Below are 13,540 nucleotides of genomic sequence, written 5' to 3' on the forward strand. Positions count from 1 at the left end.
GTTACTGTTTGGTTTGTCTTTGTTTTATGTCAGTATATTCTGTGTAGTGTTGGTTGTTTTGTTATTAAACTACTTCAGAGTCCACACTTGTGTCCAGCCTACCTTGCCCAAACGTTACATGTATAAACAGACCTTCACTGAGTGCAGGACTCCCTGAAGATCCTCCAGTCTGAACTGGGATGGTGCTTGAACTGGACTTTTCCTGAACTGGAGGAGAGAACAGTGGAAAATACCAACGTTAGTAACATAATTAACTTTGTATAAAAGAGGATTTGCAACTATGAGAACTGCTGTATTCATTTGTTTTATATGCTATACTCTATATATAATGTGTTTATATAAGGTTTGGGGCAGGTGTGGGGGAAATGCATAGTAAGAATCAGTCACGTCTGGCCCCGCCCTCTACCCCTGTGTGGCGCTTTCATGTGTCATGTCTGGCCCCGCCCTCTACCGCTGTGTGGTGCTTTCATGTGTCACGTCTGGCCCCACCCTCTACCCCTGTGTGGTGCTTTCATGTGTCACGTCTGGCCCCGCCCTCTACCCCTGTGTGGTGCTTTCATGTGTCACGTCTGGCCCCGCCCTCTACCCCTGTGTGGTGCTTTAATGTGTCACGTCTGGCCCGCCCTCTACCCCTGTGTGGTGCTTTCATGTGTCACGTCTGGCCCCGCCCTCTACCCCTGTGTGGTGCTTTCATGTGTCACGTCTGGCCCCGCCCTCTACCCCTGTGTGGTGTGTGTTCTCTTAGTTCTACTGTTGTTTTGGTTGCCTTAGCTTTCCTTCTGTTTGTCACACCTTCTGTTTTCCCGCCATATGTTGAGTTTTGTCAGCTGTTCCTGGTTTATCCTTGTGAGTAGTTGGGTTTATATTCCCTGCATGTTCGAGTCTTTCCTTGTAGGTCTAGGTGTTTATTGTCATGTATCATTTGGTGTAAGTTCACTTGCCCTCATGTTCATGTAAATCTGAGACTCTTGTGCTCACTCACAGCCTGGTTAGTGCTAGTGCACGTGTCCATGTTTTTCTATGTTCTGGTTAGTGCTAGTGCATGTGTCCATGTTGTTCTATGTTCTGGTTAGTGCTAGTGCATGTGTCCATGTTGTTCTATGTTCTGGTTAGTGCTAGTGCATGTGTCCGTGTTGTTCTATGGTTGAACTTCCCTAGTCCATGTTTTGTTGAGTATGTGTATCACTGCTAGTTTTTCTGTCTGCTTTAGTGTGGTAGTATCAAGTGTTTTATTCTTTATGTCTGTTCTGTCTTAGTGGTTGTTGGTTTCTCATCTTGTGGTTGTTTTGTATTCTTATGTTCATCGAGTTCCCGTTTAGCGTACAAATGTTACCGGTAGTTCTCCTGTTGTGTTTTAATCTCGTCTCCATCATGGGTTTAGTTATTTTGTTCATAATCCCTCCCCACCCCTCTCCTCTCCCTGTCAGCACAGCTGGGCTTCCAGATGTTACTGGAGTCCCTGTAAATAAAACGTGTTCTTCTCAGATATTGTGTTCACCTCCCAGCTCCCCGACATTACAGTCATCAAAATCAGATCAAATTTGTGTGACCACCCTGTGCCTTCAATACTTCCAGGTCCACTTGCACAAAGTCAGACATTTTGTAGAATTACAGTCAGGAGTCTGATTAATCAATGATACCAAACAGCTGATAATGATCTTAGAAAGAAGATTTACAACTGTGAGAATTGTATTCATGACCTTCGTATGTATATAAACCCAGTAATTATAAATAAATATTAACTGTGGACTCTGATCATCTCAACATTCAGATTCATCTCTTACCTCCATATATAATGTTCGCTGGTGCATTAATCTGATTCCCATGGATCTGAGGAGCACAGACGTTCCCTTCTGTCTGAGCTGTGATGTTGGTCTGATCTATGATGTTGGTCTGGACTGGAGTAGATCCCTCCATCTTCTAATCAGACGTTACTTCATCAACATATGAGGATGGCATTAAATAAGTTAGTGAAATAGCACCACCCAGAGTATGACACAGGTCAGTGTGTCTCACAGTTTGTTTATTCACTAAGATCTGCAGTCAGCATTAAATAGTAAAAAAACAACAAATTATATTTTATTATTTGAATAATAAATAATAATAATAATTTTTGAATAAAATAATAATTAAAAAATACAGGATAAGTTTGTAGATGGTTGGCTGTGAGCAGGTTCATATTATTAGTACACAGTTCAATCAATAAAGGTTCTTTCACATACGAATACATTAATTCAGATCACATCAAATGATGTTTCCAGTAATCTTTTCAATTTAAGAGTAGAGAAAAGAAAACTGAACTGGTAAATAAATGTACTGATGACAGTCTACCACTCCATTAGCTCCTCCCCTAATGATGATGGTATAACTCTCCTCATTGGCTCCTCCCCTACTGATGATGGTATAACTCTCCTCATGAGCTCCTCCCCTACTGATGATGGCATTCCTCTCCACATTAGCTCCTCCCATAATGATGATGGTATATCATTCCCCATTAGCTCCTCCCCTAATCATGACTGTACTTTGATCAGTATGTAATGCATGTAATCTCCCTCTGACCTTGAGAAGTAATAATTCATCACTCTGTAATCTCCCTCAGACCTTACTGTATATACACTGTACTGTATCATACTTATGTACTGTATGTACTCTGTACTGTATCATACTGTGTATACTGTATGTAATCTGTACTGTATCATACTGTATATACTGTATGTACTCTGTACTGTATCATACTGTGTATACTGTATGTAATCTGTACTGTATCATACTGTATATACTGTATGTACTCTGTACAGTGTCATTCTGTATGATACAGTTCAGAGTATATGCAGTATTGTAATGTTCTAGCCACATACAGATAAGTGGACAAACACAAAAGCTGAGAGAACAAGGGTTTATTGGCCTTTTCAGAGTCTTTCTCTACTGAAGGGACACAAGGGGACACATAGCCAATCTGTAAAGAAGAATTACACTGATGCTTAGGGCATAGTGACATACAAACCAGACCACTTACAATAGTAAGTTGTTAACGGTGGGGAGGGGGAGGAGGTTGGGGTGGCAAGCGTAAGTTGTTACCGGGTGGGGTGTAAAATGGACACAAATTAAGTATTTTATCGCAATCATTGAATCATATATGTGGATCAGAGGTAAATAAACTAAATTTTTTTTCGGCTTGAGAAATCGGATGTGTGGCATGAGAGCGTGTGAAGACAGTCAAATGTGTGTGTCTCACGCTCAATGCGTGACAGTTGGCAACCCTGGTTATGACATTAGGACGAATGAACACCGGAACAGACTAAAGGTATAAACAACAAATAAAGGACAAACTGAAACTAAGAGTAACACACATGGACGTAACACACATAAACTTTAAATTTGAACCTAAGAATACGAAAATCACAATTCCTCATCAACAAAACTTCAAGGTAAACATTCACAGCAAATTACAGTGTTATAAACACGGACACAAACCACCAAAGCACAATATAACAGATTAACACTAGGAGTTCTATTACTACTGTATGTCTCCACTAACACTAGGAGTTCTATTTAGGGATGCAAATTATCGATTAATTCATTAATCGTTAGTTGATTGATCTTATCGATTGACTTTCGATTAATTGATAAGCGGCGTTTTTCAACTGAATTTCAGTGTTTCAATAGGGCCTTTAAAAATATCAGCTAAATAGTTAAAACACTTTGTTCAAAAAGTATATATTATATTATGATAGTTATATTGTATTATATGATATATTGCTCAAGTATTTATGCATTAGGAAATTTTTATGGTATAACAAAATACATTCTTTATTTTAAAAAAGGAATCAATTAAGGACTGGCTCCGTTCTTGCATTTGAAACATTAGACATTAAAAAAATGTAAAAAAAAAAAAAAAAAAAGAAGAAATTAAATAGAGAGCCAAACAGAATATTATTGAGCCTATGCTTGGACAATGTGTAACGTTTATGACGGGCAGGCATGACGCACTTGCAGAATTTAAAGGGTTTTAATGAAAAGAGAGACAAACACGACTAACCACAGAAGGCAGAGGGAGCTAGGCTAACGACAGGGAGAAAACACCAACGACACGGGTAAGCTAAACTACAGAGAAACGTAAACGTAAAAACCACAATGGACCGAGAACTACGAAACATATGTGGGGGGAGGTACACACTGAGGGGAGCAATGATGCTGGGACAACAATAGCGTAGACTATGAACTAAACAGACAAGGAAATATAAACTACAAGAGATTACCTAAGACTAAGAACAAGCACAAAGTAAACACAAGCATGAAATACGGGGGGGGAACCAAACCAACATACAAAGACTAGAAACAAAACAGAGAGGGTACAAGGGAAAAGGCATGAACAGATAGCAAGGTACAACTGAGGAACTTACGTACAGGGAATGACCGACAAGGGAATGAAACACTCAGGGTTCTTTATACACAGAGACAAGACGGTGAAACGAGACTCAGGTGTGTGGGCACTAACGAGGGGGCGTGACAGACAGAGGGAGGAACGAATGGGAGCGGGGAGCTAGGCGGGACCAGGGAGGAGGGAGGGGCTGGACGTGACATAACCCCCCCTCAAGGCGTGCAACTCCGGGGCACGCCAACCAGGGAGGGCCGGACAGACGCTGGGGACAGAGACACCATGACACAGAGGGAAACGAACGGGCGAGGCCGGGGCAGGGACAACAGACACGGGGCAGGATGGAGACAACGGCCCGGACTCCAGACGTATGGGAGGACCGGGACAAGGACTGGGCGGTGACGTGGGAAAGGGACCAGACGGCACAGGACAGGGGGTCGACACAGGAGGCGGGACCAAGGGAGCTGGACAAGATGGGGTCAAGGGCACAGGACCGGACACCAGGGAGGACTGAGATGCAGAGGCAAACAGGTGGAGGACGACAGAGACAGGGACGGGAACAAAGTGGGTGACGATCTGCGGAACAGAGACGGGAACAGGGACATGGAGGACACTACCACGGACGGACACAGGGACAGGCACGTGGACGCGGACAGAGACGCACACAGGAACGGGGACCAACAGGAAACCAGGGAGGGGACAGGGCAAAAGAGGGAACACAGGCGAGTGTAAAACAGGGTTAACATGAGTGTCAGTGTCTGAACAGTTCAGCATGGGACCAGCCCCAGGCCCACAGGCGGGCAAGGCAGTCACTGTGGGGGCTGGCGTAAGCTGAGGAGTGTCCTGGGGAACCAGCAGAGCCGGAGGAGGGTCCAGGGGAGCCGGGGAAGGGTTCATGGGTACTGGCGGGTTCAGCTGAGGGACAGCGGAAACCGGGGAGGCCGGCGGAGGGGCCGCAGGGGCCTGGGAGGCCAGGCGACGGGCCGCAGGGACCGGCAGGACCTGTTGGCCGGTAGAGGGAACATGCGGGGTCCGCTGGCGGGCAGAGGGAACATGCGGGGTCCGCTGGCGGGCAGCGGGAACATGCGGGGTCCGCTGGCGGGCAGCGGGGACAGGCGGGGGCCGCTGGCGGGCAGCGGGAACAGGCGGGGTCGCCGTGCAGACGTCATCGGAGAGTGAAGCCGCCGTGCCGACGTCATCAGGGGACGTGTCCACCGGGCCGACGTCATCGGGGGGCGTGTCCACCGGGCCGACGTCATCGGGGGGCGTGTCCACCAGGCCGACGTCATCGGGGGGCGTGTCCACCGGGCCGACGTCATCGGGGGGCGTGTCCACCGGGCCGACGTCATCGGGGGGCGTATCTGCTATGCTGACGTCATCGGGGGGCGTATCTGCTATGCTGACGTCATCGGGGGGCGTATCCGCTATGCTGATGTCATCGGGGGGCGTATCCGCTATGCTGTCGTCATCGGGGGGCGTATCCGCTATGCTGACGTCATCGGGGGGCGTGATCGCCACGCTGACGTCATCACGGGCCCGAGCTGGCCACTCCTGGGGTGAGTGGCCACTGCGTCCCCCCAAAAAATTCTTGGGGGGCCGTTGGGGAGTGGCTTCCAGGATGCGGTCGTCGTAGGCTGGGACGGCCGTGGCGGCGTCGTCGTGAGGCCGAGCGGCTGTGCAGGCGTCGTCGGGAGGCCGGGCGGCTGTGCAGGGGTCGTCGGGAGGCCGGGCGGCTGTGCAGGCGTCATCGGGAGGTGTGGAGGTCTCGATCCCACTACTGACCAACAGGTCAGCAGGTATCTCCCGTCGACACTGAGGGGCAGACTCATACACACCTCCACCAAACCTTTCACATAACGTCCGACAAAATCCCTTCACAGTCCATGCATCCGTAACCCGGTGCGCTAGGACAATGTTAGCCCACTCTAGGGCTTTTCCCTTTAATAGTGACCGCATGAATACGACCTGTATGCTCTCGGGTGGTGGGGGTACCGTGAGGAAACGCAAGTAACCCTCACATTGGAGGAGAAAGCTCCTGACTAATCCTTTCTCCCCGTCGTATACCTCAGGGACGAGACAGAGAGAGGGTAGCGCCACCGGTTTCCCCTCAGCGTCCTTTCCAAGCATAGCTTGGATAGAATCCAACCGCTCGTTGAAAGCGTCTCGGTCGAACGGTTGTGTTGACAGAACCACCGTGTTGTCATTCTGCTGCGTCGCGTTAAACTGGTCGGTCATTCTGTAACGTTTATGACGGGCAGGCATGACGCACTTGCAGAATTTAAAGGGTTTTAATGAAAAGAGAGACAAACACGACTAACCACAGAAGGCAGAGGGAGCTAGGCTAACGACAGGGAGAAAACACCAACGACACGGGTAAGCTAAACTACAGAGAAACGTAAACGCAAAAACCACAATGGACCGAGAACTACGAAACATATGTGGGGGGAGGTACACAATGAGGGGAGCAATGATGCTGGGACAACAATAGCGTAGACTATGAACTAAACAGACAAGGAAATATAAACTACAAGAGATTACCTAAGACTAAGAACAAGCACAAAGTAAACACAAGCATGAAATACGGGGGGGGGGGAACCAAACCAACATACAAAGACTAGAAACAAAACAGAGAGGGTACAAGGGAAAAGGCATGAACAGATAGCAAGGTACAACTGAGGAACTTACGTACAGGGAATGACCGACAAGGGAATGAAACACTCGGGGTTCTTTATACACAGAGACAAGACGGTGAAACGAGACTCAGGTGTGTGGGCACTAACGAGGGGGCGTGACAGACAGAGGGAGGAACGAATGGGAGCGGGGAGCTAGGCGGGACCAGGGAGGAGGGAGGGGCTGGACGTGACACAATGTTTCTAGCGTTGTCGTGAACACACACTGTAACGGGACCGGAGAGTGCCCAAGTCTCCACAACATCATTGAGCTTGTCAGCGGTGTGTCTATCCGACATGTTCGTCGTAATCAGCACTGCAGATTTTAGCTGCCAGTTCTCGTCAGTGTAGTGGCACGTCACGGTAATGTAACTTTCTGTTGTTAGAGCCGTCCAACAATCTGTTGTAAGAGCTACAGCAGTAGCAGTAGCTAGCTTTGTTTTTAGCTCACTCTTCTTTTTTCGTAGCGAGCTTCGAAAACGCTCGCCTTCCCAGTGTAGCTGTGATTTTAGGTTGACCAGGTGCACTGGTGATATGCAGGACAGCTGCATGGTGTTCAAATGATAATTGAGTGAGCTAGTGGAACTGTTGTACTTCAATACCGCATTACACAGAGAACATTTGACTTCTTTGCCTAAATTAACAATGTTGAAATGGTCCCACACCGCATGTCTTTTCGCCCGCTTCATTTTGTTTTCCACTCTGGTCTTTCGCGACATGTGTTCACCTCTCGTTCTTACGCTCTGTTCAAGTTACTACAGGAGTGCTCTCTAACGATTAATCGTGATTAATACATTTTGATCGAGTAACATCTTGATTGACAATTAATCAAAAGTTGATTAATCATTTGCATCCCTAGTTCTATTACTACTGTATTATCTATCACAGACTCACATACTCACCGTGTTCCTCTGAAATAGATTCATGTGTCTCATAAAATGATGATCCTGCTCAGTCTCTCTCACTCTGATCTGAATCTGTTTGTCCTGTTCAGTTTCTCATATGAGTCTGTAGGAGGTGGAGACTCCAGATTCAGGTTTATCTCCCACTGCTGAATAACAGCACCAGAGTGGGTCACAGGTAAGTGGTTCACAGGTGAGGAATGCAGCCAGACTGATACAAGTACACACATGTTGTATCATACACAACATACAGAACTACTGTAAATAAATGACACCTCTCTGATCTGAGAACAGTGTAGCTGCATGTAACACCCGTGGTGTCTGGGAGCAATGAGGGGGAATTATGTGCTGAGCAGAGCGAGGTGTTGTGTCAGGGTCAAAAAATAGACCAAGGTCAAATCTGACAGTGAGTTATTCATATTTAATATTTTACAAAGACCACACCAAACAGCTGTAGAAGACTTACAGACACGAACCACAGGGCACAAAACAATGACCAGCACAAACTACACACGACAAACCAAGGAAAACTAAGTACAAACACCTGGTAATGCTAATGAGGGGCGGGGTTACACACAAGAAGGAGGGATCTGAAAAACACTGAAACCAAACTAAGAGGACAGAGGCGGAGAAAGACATGACAATGCAGCTCCCAGATCAGAGGCCCCTCCTGTTCAAAATTACAGTGGAGGATCAGACCTGCCCAGCTAAGAGTGTTTTACAGGCTGTTCATTGATGAAGTGATCAGAGATCAGTCCAAACAGAGGGGGATGTTCAATGCTGTTTAACTGTGTACTGATGAGCTGATCAGAGATCAGTCCAAACAGAGGGGGATGTTCAGACTGCAGGTTGAAGTCTGTATCAGTCAGAGGTGTCAATTCCAGGTTCAGAAAGTAAAAGTCCTCACCAGGATTTTGCTCAAGCTTGCTAGTGTAGATACCATGCTAAACCAGCAGGTGGCAGTACCACTGGCAACACATGGAACAAGCTTGCTTTGACGGAAGAAAGGGTGTGTCTAAAGTACGTGGTATCCAGGTATCCATACCCTGATTAGTCATCCTTTTCTCTCTCTCTGGTTTGACCGACACATAGGTTAGACCTATTAAACAGAGGCTCCGCCAATTTTCTCTCTCTCTGGTTTGACCCACACATAGGTTAGACCTATTAAACAGAGGCTCCGCCTATTTTCTCTCTCTCTGGATTGACCAATTTTCTCTCTCTCTGGTTTGACCAGAGATCATATATATAAGTGGACTGGACAACACGAGTGAAAAGTGAAGCTTCCGTGTGTCAGCTGCCCTCTAGTGGCTGGCTGCAGTACAACTTTTAACCCCACCCATTCCCATGTAAGTGAATGGGACGGACGAGAAACTTTGAATTTTTATTACACGTAAAATAAGTTTTTTGAGCAATTAAATTTTGTCAATTCTATAAGACCCCATTGCATTAGTATCTAGTATCTCTCCCGGTGTTTTTCTCTACGATAAACTGATTTTATAGAAGTTATTAAGTGTTACTTAAAGGGGTGTGGCGATAAGGTGATTGACAGTTAATAACTGCATTGATTGACATCTAATACCAGATGCTCAAACGTGAAAGCGCTCAACAGCAAAACTCTCGACAGCAGTATTAAAACCTTTTATCATTGTTTATTTTGTAAAACGTCAAAAGTGTCTTTATACCACACCGCAATGTCTTGTTCTGCAGTAAATTGTTGTAACAAACCATTAGGGTCAAGTTCTTTGCAGTTCCTTCAGTAAACAGCTGTTAGATAATTGACTAGCTAGCCAGATCTTTAAATGCTCTCAGGATAGCAAATTGTGCTAGCTAGTTTGTAGTTTAGCGAACCAAACGAAATGTACTTGAAGCATAGACCGTGTATACATGTGTGTCTGTGTGTGTATACAACAGAGACGGTATATATACAGTATACACATACAAGATTAATTATGTATATATAGTTAAAGTCATTCACATTAAACCTCATCAAACTAACCGTGCTTTTTATATTTTGGCTGTTAGCCAATAGCTTTTTTCACTTACATTTTCAGTTAGTCAGTGTCTGGTTTGCCTAGTGAAAATGGCACAACACGTACGCCTACTTCAAATACATTGTTTATTCTTTAGTGCAAATATTTATTTCAGTTAGAATGTTTTGTGCTAAGCGCGTTTCAAACCAAAGGATTCCTATTCAGCATAGGAATAATTACCATCGCGCTATAAAGTAAGTAGCATAGATTCACGGGTTGTAACTTTTGAACTGCTTCTTGAAGCTGTGTCAAAAGTGCTATACGGAGAGCGGGGGTCAGCGCTTCAAACATGTACCATCTCATTAGCAAGACAAAGAGCACTAATCGCTTCACAGCGGGGAAGTGGGCTACTCGGTGGCTGATTTTCCTCGCGAAGATTTTCGTGGCGTTTGCAGTCCTAGTGTTAAGTGAAACAATATCTTTGTTCAGTAGTAGCTAGCTAGGTGGCACAGTCCGTATGCGCAACCCCGTCTATACTGGTGGGCGTATCCTAACCAATGTGATCAGAGTTGGGGAGGAGATACTGTCCTGCCTACCGGTTCTAATGCGCATGCTCTGGTGGAGATACTGTCCTGCCTACCGGTTCTAATGCGCATGCTCTGGCTCCAATTTTCATCTACTGTGCAAGCGCATCCAAGATGGCAGCGTCCGTGCGGCCATCTTGGTGGCTTGAAAAATTCACAATGGGAGTCAACGGTGACGTACCGTCCAATATATATACGGTCTCTGGCAGGGGTGGACTGGCATACATTACTACTGGGGATTTCCCTGGTGGGCCGATGGGTTAGTGGCTGCCGGGCGCTGGTGGTTTAACTCAGCCCGTGGAGGAGCCATTGCTGCGCACTGCGGCACCGGCCCGTTTTCACGCTGCTGTTTAAAGGCTGGATAATACTTTCGCGAGTGTCACGTAGGGCAACGCCCCCTCTCGTAGCTGCCACTCTGGGTTCCCTTATGTCCGTATTCCTTGCCCGTTAATCCCGCCCCGCTCGTTTGTCTTCGTGATTCCTTGTTTGTTACCACACCCCTGTGTCATTGTTATCACCTGTCCCTTGTTTCAGTTCAGTGTTATAAGTCCCAGTGATTCCCCAGTCTGGTTATCTGTGGTTTTGTTCATTCTGTTCTTTCGTGGTCCTGATCCCATGCATCGTGTTGCCGTGTTCGTGTATGTTAATCCTGTTCGTGAGTACTCCCCGTTTGCTGCCCAGTTGCCCTGTGTATTCTGTTTGGTTTCGTTGATCTGCGTTCTACCCGTGTTTTGTTTCTAGTATTTGTTCTGTCATGTCTCTCCATGTTTCGTGTTCGGACTCCCTCTCGGATTTGACCAATGCTTTCCTCCTTGACCCTGAGTTTGGTATTCCCTTTATTAAATCTCGCTCATCTCTGCATTTGTGTCCGTCTCCTCGCTCCGTGGCATGAGCCACGTTACAGCGAGTGACTGTAGTGCACACCTCCCGCGAACGGCGGAGGCGTTTATACTTGGCGCGTGTCGTGGAAATTTTCTAATAAATGGATGAGGACTCAGACGTGGTTAAATGATTAATTTATTACAAAAATATAAATATATATAAATAAGACAGACACAAGACAGACACAGACATGAGAGTCTCATTCAAGCATGACGACTCTGAAGGCTAGGGGAGCGCTCCCCCTGCTTATATACAATCTTAAACACATTACAGCAGTTCTAGCAAGCAGGTTATCTTTAGCACAGCATGTTCCAAAACATAGGCGTCCAGCAGGCTACTTTGTCTCACACGTGTGCATCTCCTAATATGGACTTCCCTAGAGTTAGCGGAAGCACCTGATGTATCAGTTGAACACAGAGAAAGCTAAATGACCCAAGTTTAGTAGCCTAGTGACTACCAGTTAACAGAGTGCTCTTACCCTCAGCACTCTCCCTGACCTGGATCACAGTATAGCACACAGCACACATGCATAATATGAACTAAACATAAGTACATCATTACACTGAAACACACTACTTTATAATTGTAGTCCTTCTGCTTAGTCAGAATGGACATGTCCTAAATCATAAAGTTCATAATGATCTCTTATAATAACTAAACATGATCTAATCAATGATAATTAGTCAATAATCAATTATTTCTGTCACACGCGTCACATTCTGTGCAGTGTTCTCCGAAACGATATGTGGATGTGGTGGTATAAAGAAACACCCCTCAAAAACAGGGTCAATGAACATTTACCGGACAAATTTTAATGTTGCTTTACGTTTCAGGTTCGAAAAGTGCTGAAATTTAGGCTAAAGTAAAGTAAAAATCCCAGCGTGAGGTGTGCGGAGTCGCGCGCTACGGTCACTTGCGACAGTATAATCCAGCCTTAATGGTGCCTATCACCTCTCAAATCAAATCAAAATTTATTTCTATAGTGCTTTTCACAACACATGTTGTTACAAAGCAGCTTTACAGGATTTACAAGGTTAACAATACTATGGGTCCAAATCCCTAATGAGCAAGCCAAAAGCCAACAGTGGCGAGGAAAAACTCCCTATGATGGTGGGGAATAGGAAGAAACCTCGGGAGAACCAAGACTCAAAAGGGAACCCATCCTCCATTGGGCGGCCCGTTAACACACAAATTACACAAAATACAGACAAATACACAAGTCACACACAAATCACACAATCAGACTAAGTATAAGGTAAAAATGAAAGTTCTGGGTGTTGATATTGTCATTGTAAATGTCTGTTGATGAACGCCAGGCTTTCATTCCGTGTCGGAGCATTGATACTGGTATTGTAGGCCCCCGACTGCAGCGTTACTCCCCAGGTGAACCTCGGAGAAGAAAGATACGTGATGTGGTCACGGACGTAGTTTTGGGGGGGGACGGGGGGGACATGTCCCCCCCACTTTTTCAAAAGCCGGTTTTGGTCCCCCCCAGTTTTTACAGTTAAAACCAAATATTTAAGTAGCGACGAAGTCATGTCCCCCCCACTTCTTAACGGTTAAAAAAACAATATCCAAATAGCGACAAATCTAGCACTAGGATCATGCAGCTCCGAGCTCCCCCCCCCCCCCCGCTCAACAATTTTTGTTCACAGCGCTCCCCCCCCCCGCTCAACAGTTCGCCACCCCAGGTTGTGTCCCCCCCACTTATGAAATCAAAACTACGTCCATGGATGTGGTAAATATGTAACAGATTAATCAAGGGCCAAAGTAAACATAAGTTTTTAGTCGAGATTTAAACATTGAGACCGTGTCTGAGTCCCAAATAGAGGCAGGAAGATTATTCCACAGTTGTGGAGTGTAACGTGGCTCACGCAACGGAGCGAGGAGACGGACACAAATGCAGAGATGAGCGAGATTTAATACAGGGAATACCAAAACCAGAGTCGATGAAACAGGCAGGGGTCATAACGTGCAGGCTATGGGAAACAACGAGACAGGCAAACAACAGATGGGCAGGCAAAACACACGGAGGACAGGTAAACCAAAAACGCAAACAACACGGCAGAACTCACTGCAAACAGGATCAGACAAACAGCATGAACAAACTGGAATGACAAAACCACGGATACCAGACTGGGGACTGACGGGACTT

At 46.0% G+C, this 13,540-nt stretch overlaps 1 protein-coding gene across 4 annotated transcripts in view; it reads right to left on the minus strand.

Moving 5' to 3' along the window:
• LOC143491515 (NLR family CARD domain-containing protein 3-like) overlaps nt 1-8,083 on the minus strand; it is a 50,850-nt gene extending 42,767 nt beyond the window's left edge. For 3 of the 4 annotated variants that reach the window (XM_076990603.1, XM_076990602.1, XM_076990600.1), the window contains exons 1-4: nt 7,950-8,083; nt 1,785-1,934; nt 1,334-1,459; nt 133-207 (exon numbers count right to left, since the gene is read on the minus strand). In XM_076990603.1, the coding sequence (XP_076846718.1) occupies nt 133-207; nt 1,334-1,459; nt 1,785-1,917 (334 nt within the window). In that variant the 5' untranslated portion in view covers nt 1,918-1,934; nt 7,950-8,083. The remainder of the gene's footprint in view (nt 1-132; nt 208-1,333; nt 1,460-1,784; nt 1,935-7,949) is intronic. The other variant, XM_076990601.1, reaches the window with a different exon arrangement.
• Between the last annotated feature and the right edge of the window lie 5,457 nt (nt 8,084-13,540).

The sequence above is a fragment of the Brachyhypopomus gauderio genome, unplaced genomic scaffold, assembly GCF_052324685.1.
Source record: "Brachyhypopomus gauderio isolate BG-103 unplaced genomic scaffold, BGAUD_0.2 sc76, whole genome shotgun sequence".
Classification (NCBI taxonomy): Eukaryota; Metazoa; Chordata; class Actinopteri; order Gymnotiformes; family Hypopomidae; genus Brachyhypopomus; species Brachyhypopomus gauderio.